The sequence below is a fragment of the Trachypithecus francoisi genome, unplaced genomic scaffold (genome assembly GCF_009764315.1).
Source record: "Trachypithecus francoisi isolate TF-2019V2 unplaced genomic scaffold, Tfra_2.0 Lachesis_group0, whole genome shotgun sequence".
NCBI classification, from domain to species: domain Eukaryota; kingdom Metazoa; phylum Chordata; class Mammalia; order Primates; family Cercopithecidae; genus Trachypithecus; species Trachypithecus francoisi.
Genome location: NW_022681453.1, coordinates 69,206,024 through 69,232,386, shown reverse-complemented (window position 1 = coordinate 69,232,386; position 26,363 = coordinate 69,206,024). Strand labels below are relative to the sequence as shown.

At 37.6% G+C, this 26,363-nt stretch overlaps 1 protein-coding gene across 8 annotated transcripts in view; it reads left to right on the top strand.

Moving 5' to 3' along the window:
* Positions 1 to 25,446, top strand: part of CFAP91 (cilia and flagella associated protein 91) — a 67,204-nt gene extending 41,758 nt beyond the window's left edge. For 5 of the 8 annotated variants that reach the window (XM_033211121.1, XM_033211120.1, XM_033211115.1 and 2 more), the window contains 5 exons: positions 1,252 to 1,473; positions 4,731 to 4,879; positions 5,427 to 5,518; positions 8,550 to 8,711; positions 23,399 to 25,446. In XM_033211121.1, coding sequence (XP_033067012.1) covers positions 1,252 to 1,473; positions 4,731 to 4,879; positions 5,427 to 5,518; positions 8,550 to 8,710 — 624 coding nt within the window. In that variant the 3' untranslated portion in view covers position 8,711; positions 23,399 to 25,446. Of the gene's footprint in view, positions 1 to 1,251; positions 1,474 to 4,730; positions 4,880 to 5,426; positions 5,519 to 8,549; positions 8,712 to 9,934; positions 10,013 to 13,198; positions 14,235 to 16,259; positions 16,446 to 23,398 lie in introns of those variants that run through there. The other 3 variants (XM_033211119.1, XM_033211117.1, XM_033211116.1) reach the window with 3 other exon arrangements.
* The last annotated feature ends 917 nt before the right edge of the window (positions 25,447 to 26,363 follow it).

Sequence of the window (26,363 nt, the reverse complement as noted above, 5' to 3'; positions counted from 1 at the left end):
AGGAGGCAGGTGAGGATGAAGATGGGTGGTGTTGGGGCCAACAACCACACTTGACTGATGCTTTTACCCATAGCCCCATGGCCTCTGAGAACTGAGTATTCTCTCCCTTCAGATAGAAACCAGGAAGGGAGCTGAGCACAGAGGGAGAACTGTCACTGAGAAGGTGGCATGTGACTGGAAGATGAGCCCTTTTCCCTTACAACCAAGGATAGGAGAGGAAAGGGGATGAATTTGCAAAGTCATCTTAAACACTTTTCTTCTCCATACGTCAAAGCCAGGACACAGGGATTCATAAATAGGCACTGTAGCTGGCTTCTGGCAGAGAGCACAATGGGTTCCTAATTTTGCCTCAGTGATTAGATGGACATATGGTCTTTTTCCTGTGCTTTCTTTTTTTTTCTTTTTTTTTTCTGAGATGGAGTCTTACTCTGTCACCCAGGCTAGAGTGCAGTGGCGCGATCTTGGCTCGCTGCAACCTCTGCCTCCTGGGCTCAGGCAATTCTCCTGCCTCAGGCTCCTGAGTAGTAGCTGGGATTAAACAGACATGCACCATGCCTGGCTAATTTTTGTATTTTTAGCAGAGACGGGGTTTCACCATGTTGGCCAGGCTGGTCTCAAACTCCTGACCTCAGGTGATCCACCCGCCTCAGCCTCCCCGAGTGCTGGGATTACATGCCTGAGCCACCATGCCGAGCCATTCCTGTGCTATTTCAAAGATTGTTGTTAATGATTTCAAAGTTATGAAAAGATTTAAAAATACCAAGGTTTTCTACTTTCATGTTATTCAACATCTTAACTCCTAACCTGTGTGAAAGGAAAGATATTGAAAAATTAACAGGTATCATGAGTGAATTTCTAGGAGATTCAATTTGATTAAACTCCAGTATTATCTTTAATAAAAACTGGACATTTCCCTTCATGTCTGGGAAGACACACTTTACCTTGTCGATAAAATTGAAAGAAAATAACCCATTCTCCAGGGTCACTCACAGAAACGTCTTGCTAAATTCTCTTGCTTATTTGAGGGCTGTGGTCCATCAGTGACTGACCAAACAATCTACTTTCTCATGCCTCCGTTTTCCTCATAAGAACCTGGGATGGAGTCAATCGAGAGGTAATATTCCTAATAAAAATTAAATGCATTCTGAAAGTGAATTGACTGCCAAGAGTTTTCAGTAATCCAGTGCCTCTTCTAATAATCACCACTCATAGTGGAATTTGTGTCCTTAAAGTTATGTTATTCTTTTCAAGGTGTCACTGGTTGAAAACCATTTGGCTGGACTGGAAGGAAGGGCACTGGCAGACATGTTTGACTTCCTGTCCAAAGAGCTGGTGAGACTGCAGGAGGAGAGGAGGATCCATGCCTTTGTCATGCTGGCCGAGCGCCAGCGGCGGGTACGAGAGGCTGAAGAGAGTGGTCGGCGCCAGGTGGAAAAACAGCGCCTGCGGGAGGAGGACGAGATATTTAAGGAGGCAAGTAGGGGCAGCTGGGTGTATGGAAGCTGCCTAGAAGGAGCCAAGTCAAACCAAAGGATGCTCATGACATAAAATGGCATTTGGCTTTTGTTTATGCATTGGGTTCCTACTGTATGCCAGGCACTCTACAAAGGCATTGTGGGAAACTTTGGAGGGGGAAAAAAACCCGGACATGATCCCTTCTCTCCTAAAGCTTAAATAATACATAATACGCACCTGTGTATAGAATTAGAAAATGTATTGAGTTCCATGAAGGAAACAAATAGAGCCCAGAGACACATTTTAAGCCGGTTACTCCACTCGCTGTGTGGAGCACAGGCTGGAGGGAGGACAGAGGGGAAACAAGGCAGCCAGGAAGTAGCTGTTGAAGTAGTGAAGGCCAGAGCGAGACACAGGAAGTCGAGTATTACGTCCAGTGTCGGGCTTAAGCAACTGGAAGATGATGGTATTATTTCCTGAGGTAGGAAAGTTGAGAGAGGAATAAGCGCAGGGGCAGGAGAAGAATCAGGAAATCAATTTACATTTAGTTTGGGACATCTAAGCAGAGGTATTGTTTCAGTAGGTGGATCTACAAGATGGAATTTAGAAACGACGTGTTGGCTGAAGATGTAAATTTGGGAGTTGGTGACCAGCTTGTAGCCTCCTACCAATCTTAACACACTTTTCTTCAAAAAGAGTTCCTGAGATTTAGAAATTATTGACAAATCAGAACTTGCCATCTCTACCTAATATCACTAAGGAAGAACCAGCTGGGGATGGGAAGAATAGCTGGGGGTGAGAATAAGAAGCAATGGAACAGAGGAGCTACTATACACAAAAGCAGAGAAAGGAAGAAGCTGGTAAAAAGCTTCTTAGGAAGATATCTTCTAAATGGGAATGATGGCAGAAAACATCAGCTCTGTCTAGCAAGGGCAATAAAGGGTTAAGATAGCCCTTCTAGCCTGATTTAAGAATTACTTAGGTAAAAAATGTACCCACTGTGGACCCACAGATTCAAATATCATCCATCATTTTAATTCCCAACCTTCCTAATTAAAATATAATGACTATTTTCCATCCTACTTCCCCAACCTCCATTCAAACAGATTCTCTTGAAGAGAAATATGCTTGCACATAAATTATAAAACAGAAATGTAATATTTAATAAATTTCCAAAATATAGCATATAGATAGTGAGAAACACAGATATAAAGTCATAGACTCATCTTTAAATACATATACAATTTTGCAGGCACATACATGAGAACATATTTACAAATATCTGGTGTGCACAATATTAGCAAGACATAGAGGAACACACATAGCCACACGTTTCCTTATTCATGTACATACATGCACAAATGTGTCCAGAAATTTACACATTTATAAAGATATACATAAACAGGTACATATATAGCTATGAATGGACCATAGTAAACTTTCCACCCCTCTACTATTACCTGACTGAGCTGTCTAATTGATCCATATAGATGCAACTTGCTTCCTGAATAAGAGGGTGGGCTCTATGAGAGCATGAATATTGTATATTCCCTTTGTGCCTTGCACAACGCAGCGTAGATCCCTGTACCTAATAGACGTTCAGCAGATATATTTTGGTTGGTTAGTTGTTTGGTTGATACTGTATTCAACTGGCCATTGAGAGTCTCCCATAGAGAAGGCATAGGGGTTGAAGGTTGATGTTTTACACATAGGTGTACAGTATCATATACTCAGAATTGTGCCAAAGTGCCAATCCAGAAACAGGTACTGAATTGTTACTGAGTCCCAGGCATTATCTCAGATGCAAAGATATATTTAGACATGAAACAGAAAAGTGCCCTACCTCTAAGAAGCTGATAATTAGCATACGTATACACGTAAAACTAAGTATGCCACAGTTGTTGCTTAATCTTTCTATGTGCATACACCTGTAAAACGGGAAAAACTAAACTACTTTGCTTATGGTCATATACTTAGGGAGCAAAAATATAGAGAAAACAAAGTGTTTACCATGAAAGTGGGAAGGTGCTGTAGTAAAGGAAGAAACCATGGTGGCCTTCTAAGATACTGGCAGTTACTATAATACATGGGTTCTGACTTTACCCTAATTCATTACACCGTACATTTGTGTGCTCTGTACTTTTTATTTTGTTTTATTTTTCTGATCTCTGAGTTTGCTTCCAATGCACTTTTAAAATCTGTATCCTATTTCATAATATCAAGTAAGCTTTAAAAACAAACAGTCAGGCCGGGCGCGGTGGCTCAAGCCTGTAATCCCAGCACTTTGGGAGGCCGAGACGGGCGGATCACGAGGTCAGGAGATCGAGACCATCCTGGCTAACACGGTGAAACCCCGTCTCTACTAAAAAATACAAAAAAACTAGCCGGGCGAGGTGGCGGGCGCCTGTAGTCCCAGCTACTCGGGAGGCTGAGGCAGGAGAATGGCGTGAACCCGGGAGGCGGAGCTTGTAGTGAGCTGAGATCCAGCCACTGCACTCCAGCCTGGGCGACAGAGCGAGACTCCGTCTCAAAAAAATAAAAATAAAAATAAAAATAAAAACAAACAGTCAGGGGCTGGTATGATAATTCAATAAATTCATTAGAGACCCAGGATCCTTCTAGCTTTCTGCTCTTCTCTTCCTAAGTCGTAGCCCTTCTGGCAATTTAAGATGATTGCTGGTGTTCCAGCATTATGTCCTCATGAAAGGAGAAATGAAGAGAGAAAAAAAAGAAGCCAGGTCTTTCCCTTTAAGAATCCTTTCTTTGGTCAGAATGTGGTCATACGGCCAATCCAGCTCCTGTGGGTGCTAGGAAATGTAGTCTTTATTCTAGGCACCTATTTGCCTAGCTGAAATCCAGGAGTTCTATTATGTAAGAGGAAGGAGAGAAAGGATACTGGAGAATATCTCCTAGTCTGTTCTTCTGTTAGGTAGTTTGACCAAATCACGTTGCTGGTAAGAACAAAGCCAGGATTTGAACCAGCATTATTGACTCTGAAGCCCATGATCCTTCAGCAATGCTGTCTTGCCCCCCCACCCAATAAGATCCATAATTCTGAAATGGGCTAAATTGGTGTGGGCTGCCCAGAATGAGTAGGCAGGTGGATGAGAAATAGACTGATGAGATGCTAAAGAAAATGAATGATGAGTGAAGGGACTGTTGACTTAATAAATGAAATATATGAGCTTAAAAAAGTTAACCAATGTTTGTATATTTTTCTTGTGTTGTTTACAACAGCATACCTGTTTTAGTGAGGATATTATTGTATTTTGCAGGTAGTTAAAGTTCACCATAGTACTATAAGCTCCTACCTAGAAGACATAATACTGAATACTGAAGCGAATACTGCAGAAGAACAAGCCAGGGCAGAAATAGAGAAGATGGCTGAGAAAATCAATGACATTGCTTATGAAATGGAAAGCCGGTGTGTATCAAGAGAACAGATTGTAGAATGGACAGCCCATTTGCTGATACTCATATATATTTTTTCAAGAGCTTACAATTTCACCACCAAGGAGAAACAAATAACTCATACTCCAGGGTCCATTGTTTTATTAACATAACTCCTGAGAAGCCAATATGCATATACCTCCGCATGTATTCTCAGTTATCCTCTGCAATCTGGATTACTCTCATTACTTACTTTCAGAATACTCGGAAGCATGAAAACAATGTGAATACGTGTGTGCAACATTACTGGGACTTCATCCCAAGGTTTCTGGCTTCTATGTATAAACTGTGTTTCCAACCTTCTCTTCCTGGCAGGCAGGGTAACTGAAGGACAGGGTCAAATCCAAATTTTTTTATGGAGTTAAACAAACTTGCCAGGAATGTGATATTTCAGATCACTCAATCAAGGAAAAGGTGATGATGGGATTTGAATGGAGTTGCTTACACAGCAGGAAAGCGTAAATCAGCAGCTCAAGTAAAAAAAACCAAAGAAATAATTCATTTTGTTTTATATTTTTTAGCCGAACCTATCTTCAGTCAGAGGAGATTGTTGCTGAGTTGGTTTATAGTTTTCTGATCCCAGAGGTGCAAAAATACTTTGTCAAAGAAAAAGGTAAGCCAATGTAAATGCTTTACTTTAGGATTTTTAAAATATGTAACTTATTTTCAATATCCCAGAGATTTAAAATTAAACAGAGGGATGGGGAAATTTCTGAAGGAGGATCACTGAGTTTTCTTATTTCAGAGTTTGTCAGGTTCTCTTCATGCTACCTGATTCTAGAATATAATCAACTCTAATACAGACGGGACGTAGTTCTAATAAAAGTGACAATATCAAAATCCAAACCTTGTTTAAAAGGATGTTCCCAAGTTTTCAGAAGAGGTGTTTTTTTTTAAAGCATAAAACAGATAATGAGCATATAAAAGATTTTCACATTGTAGCAGCCTTATGGAGGCAGGACACGAGAACCGTGAATATTAAAAAGCAGGGGTGCTAGAAAGATCTAAATCTACCCTGCTGCTCTGCCTGCACCCCAAATAGCTTGTTTCTGCTGGAACTCCATCCAAGTATAAATATCCTAATTTATCATTTGTCACAGGTGGCATGTTTTTAAAGATTGATGCTTTCAGTCAACAGAGAAAGAAAAAATAATATCTTAAACAGAAAAGTAAGATTATTCCATAGCTCTGAGACTGTTGATGGCAGGCTTGATCCTAGACAGAGGGGTGCAACCAGGAGAAGAACAATATTTAAGTGAAATAGCAGCTCAAAAGCATTGAAAATTATACAGGGGAATTCCAGGCAGGTTTAAGCAGAAAAATGCTTAACATTTCAATTTGCTTAACCAGGGATAAAGAAATGGTGGAGTTCTAACACATTTGGAGAGGACAAAGAAATGCCTGATTTTTCCATTGCATGGTTGTAGTGTAATTTTTAAACCAATACCCCCTAAGGATAAGCATTTAGTTTGTTTCCAGTTTGTTTTCCTGTTACTAACGGTGCTTCAATCAATATATTTTACACATATCCTGGCCATGCTTTTGAGAGTAAATTCCTAACAGTACAATTGCTGGGATATAAGGTGTGTGTATTTTACATTTTGATAGATAGTACCAAATTTCCCTACAAAAAGATTGTTCTCCCAATTTGATATTACCATATTGCCCCACAAAATGATTGTTGACTCGCATCAATAGCGTATGATAGTGCTTATACAAAAAAATTAATTTTCAGATCAAGTAATATATTTCTGTGTCACATTATGTTACAAAAGGACCTTATGTTTTCTAGGACCTTAAGAAAATATGCAACTCCTTTCCACTTCTCCTGGGTTCAAAGTGAGGCCAGGCTGCTTCAAAGCCATTACACCCTTGGTTGAATTCCACCCTAGGATTGAAAGAGAGGAGGAAAACAGTGGGTTTAATAATTGCTAGTTTGTGGCGAGGTGTGGTGGCTGAAGTCTGTAATCCCAGCACTTTGGGAGTCTGGGGTGGGAAGATCACCTGAATCCAGGAGTTGAGACCAGCCTGGGCAACATAGGGAGACCCAGTTGCTACAAAAAATATTTTAAAATTAGCTAGGTGTGGTGGCATGCACCTGTAGTCCCAACTACTCGGGAGACTGAAGTGGGAGGATCACTTAAGCACAGGAGGTGGAGGCTGCAGTGAGCCGAGATTGTGCCACTGCATTCCAGCCTGAACAACAGAGTGAAACCCTGTCTAAAAAAAAAAAAAAAAAAAAAAAAAAAAAGTTTACTAGTTTGTGATCCCCTCCCTCACCTTGGGAGTCTGAGTTGAGGATCTGGAGGAAGACTTGAGCGAAAGGAATCCAGTGGCACTTATCTGCGGTCAAGTTGAGTGAGTCCCTAGCCTCTTCCCTTTATATTTTTGCCAAATCAAAAGAGCCATATGAACAGGGAGCACACTAGGACCTTTTTTTTCTCTTTTCAAATGAGAACCATATGTATTATATATACACTCTTTACCCAAAATTAAGATAATATTATATACAGACGATTTTGAGATATATCACTTTTTAAAAAGCCAATGGATCAGAAAAACCTTAACGATACCTTTATATAGATATAAAGTAATAGTAACTGCCAAATTTTAAATGCATGCTAAGTTTCAAGAAGTTCACTAAGCATTTTTAAATGTATACTATCTCAATTTCTTTCAAGAGTTGTAGGTATATTCTCCTTTTTCACTTAATGGAAATTAGCTCTTGGAGACATATGACTTGCAAATTTGAACCATGGTCTGTGTGACTCCAATGCCCCCACTTTTTCAACCATATTACTGTGAAGTGCTAAAAACCGCTGAGTGAATTACCCTATCTAAACTGACATCCAAACAGCAAAGAATCCACAGTACTTCTTACGGTCCTTTACTAGCTGTTTGACTTTAGGTAAATTATCTAATGTCTCTGTGTCCATGTTTCTTCTTCTGAGAATGAGGATATTAAAATACTATCTTTTAGGAGGATTAAATGAAGAATTACATGTCAACTGCTTAAAACAGTACCTGGCACAAAGTAAGGACAAATGCTAACTGCTAACATCATCATCATCACTACTCCTTTCCAAGGGCTTAGGTGCTTACCTGATAGTGAATATTCTTAGAATTTGGAGCTAGGACTACCTTCTAAAGCCATGAGCTCATAAACTCATCATCAATCAGTAAGTCCCCTCCACATTAAGAACTAAGGCTCAAAAAGAAGTATAAGACAAGGTCTTTATTTGTAAGTTATTTACACTCTAGGTATCAAACAAAATGTAACTCACATGAAGTGCTTCAATGCTGAATAGGTTGGTACAAACTGAAGTGCGGTAAGTGGTAAATCTGGGCTGACGTAGTCAGAGGAGACTTCCTGGAGGATCTTGGACATGAGCTTTCCAGGTTTTGGAGTGCAGGCGTTCCAAGTGAGGGAAACTGCTGAGGAGTGGAATGGAGGCAAGCCTGGTGGGAAGGAGTATGACTGGACTGAACCAGAGAGTGGGAACAGAGGGAGCAGAAAGAAATTAGATTTGGGTTGGGTTTACCTTTAGTTTGCAAAATTATTTCTATCATGACTCTCTTGAAACATTTGGGAATGGTTTCGTTCAGACTTTCAGAGTGAAAATTTTTCTATTACTTTGGCACAGTGAGGAACGCACAGCGGAAACATATTCTTGCAGCCCATCAGATCATCCACAGTTACACAGAAAGCATGGTTCAAAAGAGATTAACTGAGGGACAGCAAGATGAGGCCTCAAATGCTGCCATGTTACCTGAGAAAGAAACTCAAAATGAGAACAACAGCTAAGGTGAGTTTGATTTTCCACCTGGAAAAAAAAGCAGAGAAAGGAAGAAAAGCGGCATTGTTCAGCTTTGTGCTGTGCTCTAACAATCATAATTGCTGTTTAAGAAATGGAAATTGTTGTTTAAGGAATGGAGGACTTCCATTTAAATTGGAACATTTCCTCTAGGTTATAGCATCTACTGTTGAGATTATTAGAAAATTAGAGTTTGTATTACAGCAATTAGACTCTTATGTTACAAAAAATAGGACTCTAAATTATTTTTATGAGTTCTTTCAGTGTGTAGGTACCTTGTCAAATGAAGCTACAGAATGTGTCAGTGTTATACATTAAAAAAATCTTGTTCTTATGGAAGTAGACAAGGTATGCCCTAATGCATTGTGCTAGTTGTAAGCATGGCATGAGACACACAGCCTGCCCAATTCTAGCTCGGACACCTTCTGCAGTGCCCACCAGGGGTTGGTCTTGGGCTCAACTAAAGGTTGTCATACTCACAAGACTAACATAGACCATATTTGGCATGAATGTACTTAGAAAAATATAAGACAGGCAACAGCTTCCAGCAAGGCAACATCAGACATTTCTCTTCCTGTAGGAGCCCTTGCCATAGCCATGTAGAAGAACACATAGCTATTTTCTTTAGTCCCTAGTTTATGGAGTGCAGATACAATACAAGGAAAAGAGGTAGGTGGGTGGGTGGGTACAGGAACTGCCCTGGCGTAAAAGTTTCACACCCCAGGGGCCAGAATCTCTTGTAATAATTCCGTAGGCATAGCTTCCAGGGTCCCCACTGTGGATTTGCCCAGCTACAAAAGTCAACATACTCACAGAAACTCAAAGCTATGGTTTTCTATTAGGTATTCATTCCTCCCAGTTCAGATGGAATTTGCCAATCAGGGGTCATTTTTAAGTAGTTCAAGTTGCTTAGTAACACAGTTGACACGTATCACCTTATCAGGTTACTAGGAGAATAGCGCTAGGGAGTCAATTAAAACTAAAATTCTCATGAGAAGGGGAATGGAGTGAACTTTTTGCCTATACTGTCTCCCTCAACCCTTTTGTGGTAGAGGCACATCTTCTGCTGTTTTGCCCTGAAGGTATGCCAACCATCAGGTTGGGGAAAGTACCAGGGCTAGGGAGAAATTTTAGTTTGGCACTCAGAAGTTTTGTGTATTGGCCAGCTCTGCCACCAATTGTATAATCTTATGCAAGGAATTTCTCTGCTTCAGTCCTTGGTCCAATAGAATGGAATCTTAAGTCTCAATCAAAAGGAATCATGGAAGGAAGGTTGAGATGAGAGGGAAGATAAGAAATACTGTAGAGAGAAAGCTAATAAGTGACTCTTAAATATCAAACTGTGGCTGTAAATTACAGCAGAAAAACTTTAGACTCTAATAGTAAAATAACCTCTGAAATAATTGAAAATATAAAACATCTATTACATGTTATGTTATATATTGTCTATAAAATGTAAATTCAAGGACCAAAGCATTTGCCTACCTTATTACTGTGACAAAAGCAAGCCTTAAGGTTGGGGTGGTCATTTTTTTTGACATGGAAATTTAATAAGATTAATAATTGACACAGTTTGCATTGAATGCATCTGCCTTTACTTCTGATTATGATACCTACTCCATGACATCCATAGTGACCTGTGAAATCAAGCCAGAGGAGAACAAAAATTATCTTCTATTTTATACTTAGTGAAAGTAAAATATATTTCATTAAAGCCTATGTAAAGCATATATGATAATTACAAAATCTAGTTGCAAGAAAGTCTAGTTGTCAGACTAACTACAGACACTCAACAAAGGTGAACAATAAATTAAATGGTTGGAACATGCAGCTTAGCTGTCCCCAAAGTATATCTTCCCTCTTCCTTCTTGCAGAGGGAAGCAGAGAAGGACAGATGTGAGATTATTCGGTGATGGCTAGGGAAAGGGGCAGTAGGCATGGACCACTGATTTAAAATACGTATTTAAAAATACGTATTTTTAATTAGCTTGAACAGAGAGCTAATAAATAGTGAAGAATTTCTGGGCCAAGATCTAGGAGAAGATAGAAATTTAGAGGGTTGGGTCTGGCATTTGGAGCTGCTTTTTTCCTGGGAGAATATGAAGATTCTAGAAAATGTGGCTGAAAGACTGAGCAGTATTTTTAAAAGCTTTGCAAAACCAGGGGTACAAAAAACTTGAGTCAAGGTTGGGGCCCTGGTAAACCTTCTTCATTTGGTTAGGGACTCTAAAAGGCTATGCTCTAGTGGTAAGTGTTAACTGGAAGTAAACTATCCCTGGCATATAATGTAGTTTAGCTTCTCATCATCTGAGTGATTTTAAAAATCTCAATCCCAGAAATTGAACTTAACAAAGTCCTTGGTTTCCATTGCCTCAAGGAACCTGCCAGAAATAAAACATAAATTCTCTTTACAGGAAGTTAACATTGTTCTAGACCTCTATTTCCACAATTTCTAGAACACAATCAAGAATATTCAGGTACATGAGGAGACATGACAATCTGAACAAGCGACAAAAACAACAGATGATAGAAACAGACATAAAAGGATCTAAAATATTGGAGTTGTTAGACCCAGACTTTATTTATTTTTTCCATAAGTTATTGGGGTACAGGTGGTATTTGGTTGCATGAGTAAGTTCTTCAGTGGTGATCTGTGATATTTTGGTGCACCCATCACCAGAGTAGTATACACTGCAACATATTTGTAGTCTTTTATCCCTCGTCCCCTTCCCACTCTTCCCCCCAAGTCTGCACAGTCCATTGTATCGTTCTTACACCTTTGTGATTAGACACAGACTTTAAAATAACTCTATTTACTACTGTGGACTTCTATCCTCCAGAACGATGAGAAAATACATTTCTGTTGTATAAGCTGTCCAGTCTATGTTGTTTTATTATGGCAGCCCCAGCTGACTAAGACAGATTTTAGTACCAGGAGTTGGGTACTATTGTAACAACTACCTAAACATGTGGGAGTGGCCTTGCCACTGGTTATGGGTAGAAGCTGGAAGAGTTTTGAGATATATACTATATATGTATGGACATCAAGGGTGATTCTGGTGAGTTCTCAGATGGAAATATGGAATATGTTATTAGAAACTAGAGGAAAGGCGACCCTTATTATAAAATGGCAAAGACCTTGACTGAACTGTGCTCTAGTGTTTTATGGAAGGAAGAAGTTGCAAGCAAGGAAATTAGATATTTAGCTGAGGATATTTCTAAGCAAAGTGTTAAAGGAGCAACTTGGTTCCTCCTGACTGCTTATGGTAAAATGCAAATGGCAAGAGATTAATTGAAGAAGCAATTGTTAAGCAAAAAGAAATCAGAATGTGAAGATTTGGAAAATTCTTAGCCTATTCATATTGGAAAAGAAAAGAAAGCTCTTTCTGATGGGAATGCTAAGGGTGGATTAACAGACATTTGATAAGTGTATGGGATTATATGAGCAGAAACACTGCAGGATGAAATTAAGGAAGCCTATTGATTGGACTTCTTGAATTAGACAGGATGGGATGATAGAACTATTCAGCTGCAAACGTGCAGTATTCTTCAAGAAGAAGGAAAAATGATTCCACAGGAGATCCAGAGGTCATCAGGGCCATTGTCCCAGTTTCAACAGGCCAGGTGGCTTTCACCATGAGCTTTGGAGGAAGGATCACCCAGTGGACCCCAGCTCATCTGAGCTATGGGGTGGGACCCTGGGTCAGCAGAGCTACAGGGAGCAGACACTTACCTAGAGCCATGGGGATGGAGCACTGTAGAGTCAAAGGGACAGAGCCGTGGGAATGATGCTGCCACCCCAGTGGGCTTAGAAAGCAAGACACTAAGCCAAAGAAGATTATACTGGCTTAGTGTAATTAAGAAGAATTAAGATCCAGTGGAATTTGCCTTGCCAGGTTGTGGACTTGCTTAGGATCCATCACCCATTTCTTTCTTCTGATTTTTCCCTTTTGGAAGGAAATATGTCTTCTATGCCTCTCCCACCATAGTATTTTGGAAGCACATGGTGTGGCTGGTTTCACAGGCTCATAGGTGGAGAATAATTTTGCCTCAGGACAAGTCATATCTTGAGTCTCACCCGTACTTCATTTGGATAATATTTATGAGACTTTGAACTGTAGACTTTAGAGTTGATGTGGGAATGAGTTAAGATTTTTGGTATTGTTGGTATAGAATGAATGTATTTTGCATGCAAGAAGAACATGAATTCTACCTGGGGTAGAATGCTATGATTGAAATGTGTCCATGAAAATGCATATGTTGAAGCTATAACCCCCAATGTGGTATTTGGAGACAGGACCTTTGGAAGAGAATTAGGTTTAGATAAGGTAATGAGGGCAGAACCTTCATCATGGGGTCATTGCTTTTACGAGAAGAGACATCACAGTGCTTCTCCTCTCCTTCTTCCTCTCCCCCTCTGCCATTCTCCCTCTCTCTCTCTTCCTTTCTCCCTCTCTTCCTCCACTTTCAGTGTGAAGACACAGTGAGAAGGTGGCCATCTGGATGCCAGAAAGAGAACTTTCAACCAAAACTAACCATGCTGGCACCTTGATCTTGGACTTGTACCCTGTACAACTGTGAGAAAAGAAATTCCTGCTGTTTAAGCTATTCAATCTATGGTATTTTGTTATGACAGCCTGAGCTAAGACACACTGTTCAAAGGGTAAATGCCAATATTGAAAATTTCAAGAGAACTGGACATAATAAAAATGATACAGCGTATTTGAAGAAAATAGAAATTCCAGAATTTAAAAATACAGTAGCAAAAATGAGAAACTCAGTGAATCTCTTCTCAGAGATATTTAGAAAGAAGCATGGAAAGACAAAAGGATAGGAATTTATAGAAGAGAGAGAAGGATAGATTTAGAATAACTTAATGATTTAGAAAAGGAGAAAAAGTGAGTAGGTATGGACCACTGATTGAATAAATTTGACTACTAAAGGAAGGAATAATATGTTGGGAGATCATATGGAATATGAATTTTCCAATAATAAAAGAATTGCTTTCAAGAAGACTTCTTAACCCTAAGCAGAATAAATACAAAGAAAACCATACCTAGATACATCTTAGAATACTAATACTGCTGAAAGCCAAAAAGAAAAAGAAAAACCTTTAAAAAGCATTCAGAGAAAAATGATAAATTACCTTCAGAAGAGCAACAATTAAGCTGACAGTTGACTTCTCATCAGAAACAATGAAAGCCAAAAAGATGGAATAATATGTTCAATATATTGAAATAGCAAAATAAAGTAGGATTCTATGCAAATGTATTCTTCATGCAAACATATTCTTCAAGAATGGCAATGAAAGACATTTTCAGACAAATGAAACTAATAAAATTTGTCACTAGGAGATCTGCAACACAAGAAATTATTAAAGCATGCTTTTTAAGCAGAAGAAAAATTATCCCAGTTGGAAGGTTGGAAATAAATTTAAGGACAGGTATGTGGATTGGCTTATTGATTGCATAAAATAATAATTATAAGAAACAGCAGTAATAGGAGCAATGCAGTTATAAAAAAAAGAGTAATATGTAAGTCAGAAGAGGGCTAAATAGATTAAATTGTTCTAAGACACTTGCATTGTCTAGGAGGAAAATAAAAGTATAAGTTGACATTGATAACTCAATGATCCATGATAACTCAAGGATGCATTTTGTAACCTCTAGGGTAACTCTGAAGGGATAGTAAGGAGATATATGACATCTAAACTAACAGAAGAAAACGGGATTAAGTTTTCAAAACACTCAATACAAAAAGCAGATAGAAAGGAGAAAAAAGGAAACAGAACCAATAGAAAGCACTGAATAAAATGGTAGATGTAAACCAAAATTTGTCATTGAGTACATTAAATGTGAATGGACAAAATATTCCAAGTAAAGTCAGAATTTACCAGACTGAATAAAAATCATACTAAATTATATGCTGCTTGCAAGAAGCCTATATAAAATCTAAATATACAAAATGGTTGCAAGTTAAGAGATTGAAAAAGATACTGTAAAAACACCACCCATAGAAAAGCAGATATAGCAATATTCATATCAAAGAAAACTTTAAGGCACAAAGTATTAGAGAAAAAGAGGGACATGCCATAAAAACAAAGGTCTAATTTATTGGGAAGATATAAATTTAAATATACTTAATAGCACGGCCTCACCCTAAATATAGCAAAATTTAACAGAACTGCCTGGAGAAATAGACAAATCCACAATAATTCTGGGAAATTTTAATCTTTATCAGGAACTAACAAGCAAGCAGAGAGAAAAAACATTTAAAAATGTAATATTTGGCTGAGTGCAGTGGCTCACGTCTGTAATCCCAGCAATTTGGGAGGCCAAGGCAGGTGGATCAGTTCAGCTCAGGAGTTCGCAACCAGCCTGGTCAACATGGTGAAACCCTGTCTCTACAAAAAATACAAAAAAAATTAGCCCAAAAAAATTAGCCAGGCATGGTGGTGTGCACCTGTAGTCCCAGCTACTTGGGAAGCTGAGGCAGGAGGATTGCTTGAGCCCAGGAGGCAGAGGTTGCAGTGAACTGAGATCATGCCACTGCACCCCAGCCTGAGTAACAGAGCAAGACCTTGTCTCAATAATAATAATAAAATTAAAATGGAATATTTTAGATACATAATTTTTAAAAACTTGGCCTACTGGACATTTATAGAATATTATGCCCAACAACTACAGATGCATATTCTTGCCAAGGGCAGAGGGACATTACCAGGGGAAAGAGAAACCAGGGGAGCTGTGTGGGCTGGCATGATGGATTAGGGTGCAGAGGAGCACCCAGGATGAGGCCAAATTTTCCCATATAATGTTAGCTTTAAGTTTTTGGTAGATATCCTTTTTCTGGTTGAGAAATGTTTGAATCCATCATGTTATTTAACCAGTTATGTCAGTAATAAAATTCACTCAGTTCCGTGGACCTAACCATTGACACTTCTATCATTTTTTGTTTTTTGTGGGTTTTTGTATATGTGTGTTGTTTGTTTGTTTGGTTGGTTGGTGGTTGGTTGGTTGGTTGGTTGGTTGGTTTTTGGTCAGAAAGAGAAGCTGAATGTTCTGACTTGCACCATCACACTGACATTCAGTGATTCAGAGTGATAAAGTTTCAGGGTGATTTTTTCCAGCTCAGGGCCAAGACTGAGATTTTTGTAAGTAAGAGCACCATCCTCAGCTACTGTCACAGAATACTGACTGGCTTTGGAAATTGGCTGTTGCTGCAGACTCGGTAATATTTTTTAATGAATCTGTCCTAATGTTGCAAGGCAAGCAGAACTCACATGCAGAGCTTGTGCTATGGTGAAGTCCCTTCACTAGCAACTAACATTATTTGAATCCCAAATAATATACTTCCTATGTTATGAAAAGTTAAAACAAGAAGGAAGATTTTCATTCCTACATGTATTTGCATTGGATGTATTTTCTGAACCTAAACTACTTTTCTAGTAGTAATTTTGGACTTTGAAACAAGTGCAAATGAAATGTCAAAATCTATTTATCTGCAATGGAAGCATGTCCATCTTACCTTCAATTAGAGGTAATCTGTATTGTAATGACATGCTAAAAAGAAAATATCAAGAGAAGAATCTAATAGAATTCTATAAATGCCTTCCAAGCAATACATATGGATATTTATATAAAAGTATATAATTGTGGATGGATACCAGTATTGGCCATACCATTCTGAATGAAAAGACATTTTCAAAGATGACACAGGGATGAGATAAGACAGGGGAAAATCTCATTTTCAAAGACGAAATGAGAAAGAGGAAAATCTAATTTCACATCACTATTAATAAATGAACATTTGCAATCAATTTCAATGACTTGAGCCCAAATTAAGCAAAATGTTATTCCCCCAAATAAGAATTTCATTCTTTTCATTAGGATAACTATATCACAAAAAGCTATAGTCAATTATTAGTAGTGTATTTTGAATTTTATCAAAAATGTTATGAAACTTTGTTTTCTCTTTTGTTAAATGAGTATCATTGATTTTGTCATTTGGCTCACAAAACCTAAAATATTTACTATTAAGCCATTTTCAGAAAAAGTTTATCATTCCTTACTCTACAGTAATTACAATGAAGTAGAACTAAATATAACACATGGAAGAATCTCACAAATATAATAAGCACCATAATAAGCCAAATCCAAAAATAATCCGCAGTATGAGTTTATTTATATAAAGTTCAAAACCAACAGCATCAAACTATAGTATTTAGGAATGCATACTTAGAAAGTTAAGGTATAACGAAAAGTAAGAAAGTGACTACGGTAAAAATAAAATAAAAATCAGAATAGTGATTACTTTTAGGAGGTAAAGAGAGGATTGTGATTGGGAAGGGGTAAATGAGAGCTTATGAAATACTATTTCCTGATCTGGGTGATATTTACACAGATGAGTACTGTACATTAATTCATTAGGCTGCATATTGCTTTTAGGTACTTTCCTGTATGTGTCATATTCCACAGTTGAAAGTTAGTAATACAAAAACATATGAAAGTATAAAACTCATTGGTGGCCGGGCGCGGTGGCTCAAGTCTGTAATCCCAGCACTTTGGGAGGCCGAGATGGGTGGATCACGAGGTCAGGAGACCGAGACCATCCTGGCTAACACGGTGAAAACCCGTCTCTACTAAAAAATACAAAAAAACTAGCCGGGCGAGGTGGTGGGCACCTGTAGTCCCAGCTATTCGGGAGGCTGAGGCAGGAGAATGGCGTAAACTTGGGAGGCGGAGCTTGCAGTGAGCTGAGATCCGGCCACTGCACTCCAGCCTGGGCAACAGAGCAAGACTCTGTCTCAAAAAAAAAAAAAAAAAAAAACTCATTGGTAAAAGTAAGTACATGGTCAAATTCAGAATATTCTAATACTGTAATGATGCCATGTAAATCACTTTTATCTTTAATATGAAGGTTAAAAGACAAAACTATTAAAAATAATACCTACAATAATTTGTTAAGGGATATACAACATAAAAATATGTGAATTGTGAAATTGAAAACACAGATGTTGAGGAGGGTGGATAAAAAGTGTAGAGTTCTTGCATGCAATCACATTTAAGTTGTTACCAGTTTGAAATAGCCTATTGTAACTATAAGGTGTTTTATATATTCCTTATGGTGAGTACAAAGCAAAAAACGTATATTAAATACACAAAAGGTGAAGAGCAAGAAATCAAAGCATAGTACTAGAGAAAGTCACCTAATTACAAAGGAATACAGCAAGAGAGGAAGAAAGGAACAAGGACCTACAAAACAACCATAAAACAATGAACCAAATGATAGTAGTAAGTCTTTATCAATAATTACCTTGAATGTAATTGGATTAAATTCTCCAATGCAAAAACATAGAGTGGCTGAGTGGATAAAAACAAACAAATGAGACCTATGTCCAGCCTACAAGAGATTCACTTCACAGTTTAAGGACTCACATAGACTGAAAGTGAAAGGATGAAAAAAGATACTCAATGCAAATAGAAACCAAAACAGAACAAGTGTAGCTAAATTTACATCAGATAAAATAGGTTTTAAGTAAAAAACTATAAAATGAGACCAAAAAGGTCATTATGTGATGATAAAGGGGTCAATTCATCAAGAGGCTTTAACAATTATAAATATATGTGCACTCAACATTGGAGCACCTAAATATATAAAGCAAATATTAATAGATATGAAGGGAGAGCTAGACTATAATACAGTAATAGTGGGGACCTCCAGTATCCCACTTTCAGCAATGAACAGAGCATCTAGACAAAAAATCAATAGAGAAATATCAGACTTATGCTACACCTTAGACCAAATGGACCTAACAGGCATATATAGAATATTCCATCCACCAGCAGCAGAATACACATTCTCCTCAAATATACATAGAACATTCTCCAAGACTGATGACTGATAAACAAGCCTAACAAACTTAAGAAGATTGAAATTATAGCCAGTATTTTTTTCCAACCACAGTGGTATATAAAATAGAAATCAGTAACAGGAGGGATTTCAGAAAATTCACAATTACATGGAAATTAAACAACATGTTCCTGAACAACAAGAAGTCAAAGAAGAATTGAAAAGGGAAATTAAAAAAAAAATACCTTGAGGCAAATGAAAATAGAAACACAAGACATAGTTATGGGATGCAACAAAAGCAGTTCTAAGAGGGAAATTTATAGCAATATGTGCTTGCATCGAAAAAGAAGAAAGCTCTCAAGTAAACAACGTAATATTACACCTCAAAGAACTAAAAAAAGAACAAACTAAGCCCAAAATTAGTAGAAGGAAAGAAATAATAAAGATTAGACCCGAAATAAGTGAAGTAGAGACTAGAAAAATCAACAGAACTAGGCCGGGCGCGGTGGCTCAAGCCTGTAATCCCAGCACTTTGGGAGGCCGAGACGGGTGGATCACGAGGTCAGGAGATCGAGACCATCCTGGCTAACACGGTGAAACCCCGTCTCAACTAAAAAAAAAAAAAACTAGCCGGGCGAGACTAGCCGGGCGAGTTGGCGGCGCCTGTAGTCCCAGCTACTCGGGAGGCTGAGGCAGGAGAATGGCGTGAACCCGGGAGGCGGAGCTTGCAGTGAGCTGAGATCTGGCCACTGCACTCCAGCCTGGGTGACAGAGCGAGACTCCCTCTCAAAAAAAAAAAAAAAGAAAAAGAAAAATCAACAGAACTAAAAGTCGGTATTTTGAAAAAATAAAATTGACAAACCTTTAACTAGACTACTTAAGGACAGAGAGGGAAGACTCGAGGAAAATCAGAAGTAAAAGAGGAGACATTACAACTGATACCACAGAAATGCAAAAGATAAAAGACTACTATAAACAACTACATACCAACAATTTGGACAATCTAGAAGAAATGGATAAATGTCTAGACACATGCAACCTATCAAGACTGAACCATGAAGAAAATAGAAAATCAGAATAGACCAATAACAAGTAAGGGCATTGAATCAGTGATGAAAAGACCCTCATCAAAGAAAATCCTAGGCAGGACCCAATGGCTTCACTGCTGAATCCTACCAAACATTTAAATTGCAAAGTCTTCCAAAAAAATTGAAAAGGAGGAAATACTTCCAAACTCATTTTACAAGGTTAGCATTACTCTTATTTCAAAACTAGACAAAGATACTACGAGAAAGAAAAATTATAGGCCAATATCCCTGATTAACATAGATGCAAAAATTCTCAAAAAAAAGTAACAAACTAAATTCAACAAATTAAAAGGATCTTTCACCATGATCAGGTGGGATTTATCCTAGAGATGAAAGAATGGCTCAACATACACAAATCTATAAATGTGATATACCATATTAACAGAATGAAGGACAAAAATCACATGATCATATCAATAGATTCAGAAAAAAATTTGACAAATTCAATACTCTTTCATGACAAAAAAAAAGCTCTTAACAGATTTGTTATAGAACAAATGTACCTCAACATAGTAAAATCCATATATGACAAACCCACAACTAACATCATTCTCAACAGTAAAAAGCTGAAGCCTTTTCCTCTAAGATCAGAAAGAGACAAGGATGCTCCACTCTTGCTACTTCTATTCAACATAGTACTGGAAATTTCAGCCAGCACAGTTGGGCAAGAGAAAGAAATAAAAGGGACCCGCATTGGAAAGGAAGAAGTTAAATTGTTTTTCTTTGCAGGTGACATGGTCTTATATATAGAAAACCCTAATGACTCCAACAAAAAAAACTAATAGAAATGATAAAGGAATTAGGTTACAGGTACAAAATCAACACACAAAAATCAGTAGCATTTCTATACATTGACAACAAGCTATACAAAAAGAAATGAAGAAAACAATCCCATTTATAATAGCTACAAGGAAAAAAATAAAATACTTCAGAGTAAATTGAATCAAGGAGACTTGTACATTGAAAACTATCAAACATTGATGAAAGAAATTGAAGAAGACACAATTAAATGAAAGGATATCCTGTGTTCATGGATTGAAAGAATTAATATTGTTTAAATATCCATGCTACTTAATGCAATCTACGGATTCAATGCCATCTACAGATTCACTGCAATCTCTATCAAAATTCCAATGACATTTTTCACAGAAATAGAAAAGGCAATCCTAAAATTCATATAGAACCATAAAAGACCCTAAGTAGCTAAAATAATCTTGAAGCAAAAAGAACAAAGCCATCACACTAACTGACTTAAAAATCTACTGCAAAGCTATGCTAATCAAAACAGCATGGTACAACACACAAAGACCAATGGAACATAATAGAGAGCCCAGAAATACACCCACGGATTTGTGGTTAATTGATTTTTGACAAAGGTACCAAGAACACACAATGGGAAAAGGACAGTCTTTCAATAAATGATGCGGAAAAAACTGGATATCTACATACAGAAGAATGAAATTAGAACCTTTTCTCCACACCATATTCAAAACCCAACTCAAAATGGATTAAACACTTAAACATAAGTCCTCATACTGTAAAACTGTGAGAAGAAAACATAAGGGAAAAACTCCTAACATTGGTCTGGATGATGATCTTTTGGATATGACTCAAAAGCACAGGCAACAAAAGTGAAAATAGACAAAAGGATTACATCAAACTAAAAAGTTTCAGCACAACAAAAAATAATAAACAGAGTGAAGAGACATCCTGCTAAATGGGAGAAAATATTTGCAAATCGTACATCTGGTAAGAGGTTAATATTCAAAATATGTGAGGAACTCAAACAACTCAATAGCAAGAAAATAAATAACCCAATTAAAAAATGGGCAAAGGACTGAATATACATTTCTCAAAAGAAGACACATATGAATGGCCAACAGATACATGAAAAAAATGCCCAACGTTATAATCATTCAAGAAATGCAAACGAAAACCACAATGTGATATCACCTCATACTGTTAGAATGGCTATTATCAAAAAGACAAAAAATAAGTGTTGAGGAGGATGTGAAGAAAAGAGAACCCTTGCACATTGTTGGTGGGAATGTAAATTAGTACAGCCATTGTGGAAAACATTACAGATGTCCTCAAAAAATAAAAAATAGAACTACCATATGATCCAGCAATTCCACAACTGGGTATATATCCAAAGGAAATGAAATCAGTGTGTGAAAGAGATATCTGCACTCCCATGTCCACTGCAGCATTAATCACAATAGCCAAGATTTGAAATCAACCTAAGTGTCCATCAACAGATGATAGTATACACACAATTGAATACTATTCAGCCTTAAAAAAAAAAGAAGGAAATCCTGTCATTTGCAGCAACATGTCTGAACCTGGAGGGCATTATACTAAGTGAAATAAGCCAGGCACAGAAATACCAGCATAATGCCATGAACCAGGCATAATGCATCCACACACATACACATATGCTATCACTTACATGTAGAATAGAAAAAAGTTGAACTCATAAAAGTACAGGGTAGAATGTTGGTTGCCAGAAGCTAGTGTGGTAGGGAGATGTTGGTCAAAGGATATAAATTTCCATTAGGAAGAATAAGTTCAAGGGATGCATTGTACAACCATGGTGACTATATTTAATAACGATGTATTATATTTTGAAAATTGCAAAGAGAGATTTTAAGCACTCTTTCCCCAAAAAATGAAAAGTATATGAAGTAGTGCATATGTTAATTAGCTCGACTGAGCCATTCTACAATGTGTACGTATTTCAAACCATCATGCTGTACCTGACAAATATAATCTTTCTTTGTCAGTTAAAAGTAAATAAATGAAATAGTAAAGGATGTTGGCAGTAAGTCAAAGTAAAATGGAAAGAGAATCAGAAACAGTACTTATGTCCTCCAATGTCTACATATCAACTTTTCCCAAACAAATGTTCCATGGATAACTGCTTTTCAGGACATTCATAAGCAGGCCTGCTCCTGGTATTTGCAAGACCCAGGTCAAGAGGATGAATTGAAGCTTCATATCGTATGAAAATATATAAAGTTGTAAATTAGGCTAACATACTGTTAGATAAAATTTATTCTACCCACCTACTTTCACAAACATGTCTTTGAGATGATAACATTGAAAAATGGGTAAGCAGCTATGGGCTTTATGTAATTGAAAGATGGCAAGAACCAAAGATGATAAACTTAGTTATTATTGTACATGTCTGACTCTTCTGTTTATGGTCCAGTAATATTTGGACAAGTAATGAAATAAAGACATACATGGTTTTTTAAAAGTTAGAAATACATATGTATATATACAAACAAATACATATATGTATATACATTGTGCCTGCAATATACAGAGAATATTTCTGGAAAGGTCAATAAGAAATTGGTAGGTAGCTGTTGCCAGGCATGGAAACTGGGGACTGGAGTTCACACTTGGGGAAAAGAGATTTACCTTCCTCATGTTGACATTCTTTTGTATTTTTATTTTTTTATGATATATGTATATTATTTTCAGTTACAACCCAGTAAATGTACAGATTTTTTTAAGTGCTAGAATTTGGAAACTGACACACTGTGAAGTAAGGAACATCTGGATCCCTAAGGCTTATAAATGGCAGAGCTGGGATATGTGTGGGGCTGTCTGAGTTCAAAGCTAGGGCTCAGACACACTGTATCACAGTAATTTTTTGCATGTATTGATCTGATAATGAATGTTTCTAAAAGATGACATAATCATAAACATTTGTTTGGCTCTTTTTTACAGATTGTGATTAAAAAAATAAAAAGAAGCAGTGCGAATCATCATAAAGAATTCCAATGGTCTGCACTTCTCCCAGAGTGTGCACTGCTCATAAACTTGCCAATGTGTGTTTGGTGAGAAAGGAGATTTATTTTCCTTAAACATCCAATAATTTAAAATGGTTTTCAGTAATAATAATCAAATGAAAAATCTTCATTCTCTTCAGTGTCTTCTAGACGTCCTACTTAAAAAGAACATTTTCTTATGTCTCATTTCAATATTTTGTTAACTATGAGGATGTGCTGGTTTGTTGAATCAAACAAAAGGAAGTGTTGTGGAATATTTTTCCAAGTAGTTTTGGTTCACTATTCACAGGACATTGGCACTATCTACTAAGGCTGAAAATGTGCATATTCCATGACCCAGGATTTTATCTCCCAGATATGTATTCAACAGAAATGCATGAGTATGTGCACCAACACACATGACAAAAATATTTATAGTAGTGGTATTCACAATAGTCCCAAACTGGAAACCCAAGTGTCCATCTCCATTGAAACAGAAAACTATGCTTTGGTCTACTTCTACAGTGGCACATCAACCCACTTTTGAGCTTTAGATCTAAGAAGTATGTTCATGCAACAGCCATAGAGATGGTGCTGTTGAAAGGCAATCTGCCCATCCTGTGTCTTGACAAGCATCAGGATTCCATGAGGATTCTTCCTCAAAGACTGGCAAATAGGAAAAAACAGTAAATGAGCAAAAACATCAACATGGAGCTCAAGTAAAGAATTTATAAAGGAAAGTGTGTGCTACTCTGAAAACAATAAAAGCTTATGTTAGAAAATATCTTACTGTAAGAAACAAGTAAAATTTCAGAAACATTTGCTGGGTGTTTTTAATGGAGTCAAAAAGAAAGAGTCTTTTCAGAAACTAAAGTAGGGAATAATAAAAACAGACAAGGTCAAAAAATAGACAGATGCAGGCTGAAAAGGAAAGAAAATGGGCTAAGATGGGAAAAATGTAAAAAGATTTAAAATCCAGCAACAAAATTTACACATTCATTTGGATGCAGTGAAAAGGGCAGAAATATCACAGCAGAGAATAAAATTGGTAATGTTGGCAACACATTTATTAAGTGCTCCAACATGAGATGGGAAGGAATGGGCAAAGTGATTAAAATGACAGAAGTTAGCTGTAGATGGCCTATCCCACAGCAATCAGAGTTCTTGAAGAAGAAACCAGAACAAATAAGATAGAAACAATAATCAGAGTTTAATAATTAATTTTCTGAGTTTTTTTTTAAAACTAATTATACAAACTTGAAAGGGTTCACCTTGCCCTAGCAAAACTAGGATTGGGGCACCTTTTTTCCTCGAGGATCACTGACAAAAAAACACTGCACCAATAAGGAAGCAATTAAATTTTGTTTTGTTCTTTTAAAAATGCTAACCTGAACTAGGTAAAGGTTATATCATTCGCTTTTGAAATAAAACATCGGGAACACAAAATGAGAAGTGAGTTAGGTTGGGCTGATGGGATAGAAGGTGGGAGGCGAATGCTACACAGCTGGGAATAGCAGACTTTCTGTAAAGGGCCAAATGGTAGCTACATTAGTGTTTGCGGGTCAGATGGTCTCCATCATAACTGTGTACTCAACTCTGCTGTTGTAGGGTAAGAGCAGCACTAGGTGACACAGAAATTAATGAGCATGACTGTGTTCCAGTAACATTTTATTTTAATTAAAATCAATTCATGTTTGAAAAAGGATTTAAAATAGCTTCTGATAAAGGACATACATAATGAAACTTAAAATATGATATTTTCTTTAAAAATCTTTATCCTTATGTAGACTTCTAAAACTATGTTTTGTATTTAGACTGTCAAGGAAAATATAAGTTTTTATACAATTCTCATTGACTAATTGAAGTTTACTAGGAGAAGAAAACTTTTTCCTGGTACTGGCATTCTTTTACTTATAATGGCTTGAGTTAAAAAGCTCCAACTTTTCTAATTTTTGCTTTTGAAAATAAAACACCTATAGTGACAATAAAAACACACACTTAAAGCCATGTGGTCATAGTGACTGGAGCCATGTAGTGAATTGGGGCCAGACTAGTACGATCAATAGCAATGCACAATCACAACAGAAAACTTTTTGCATGGATGCATAATCAGATATGGTGAATCATTGTAAAGAGACGCAGTGCTTTAGCTGGAGGCAAGGTAAAATCCAAGAGGAAAGTGTGCAGTGTGGGTAAAGGATCTCTTTAGGATGAGAAACTGTTAGCACAAAATTGTTGGGAATTCTAAGTTCCTGAAGTACAGAACTCCCAGACAAATTATGTTAGAGGCTGAGTGTTAGTTCAGGAGGAGCTTCCACTGCTAACTCCCATCCCCCTACTCAGTTCTAGGCCACTGGTACCCACCTGAGGGTAGAGTTGTATTTACAAACACCTGGAGTGATTTTATGCAACAAACTGCACAGAGGATTATAGACTCAGTTACTAGGGGAGTGGAGAATGCCAGCAAGCCCCTGAGTAACAGTGAATGGCCTTCAACTGTGCTTACCAATCGTGGAACAAAAGCCAGCTAGAACCCTAGCAATATAGTAGTAGTATGGGATTTTGGGAGTGTTGCTTTTCTGGCCAGAAACCTCTGTGGACAGTGGGGCCTTTGCCTGAGTTCTTGTCCTGTGTCCAGGAAGAATGAGGTATGCAGACAAGTAGAGGGTGAGCAAGATGAAGAGCAGTTTTGTTGAGTGTTAGTGCAGCTCAGAGGAGACCCACAGTGGGTAGCTCCTCTTTGTAGTAGGTCATCCCATTGAGTGTTCAGCTCTCAGCAAAAAGGAGGCAATGGAGTGGATGGCTCCTCTCTGCAGGCAGGTCATCACGATGAGTATTCAGCTCTCAGCAGAGAAGGTAGCGCCTCTCTGCAGCTGGTCATTCAGACATCTCCTCTGCTCTGGCTGAGTCCATGGTTTTTTGAT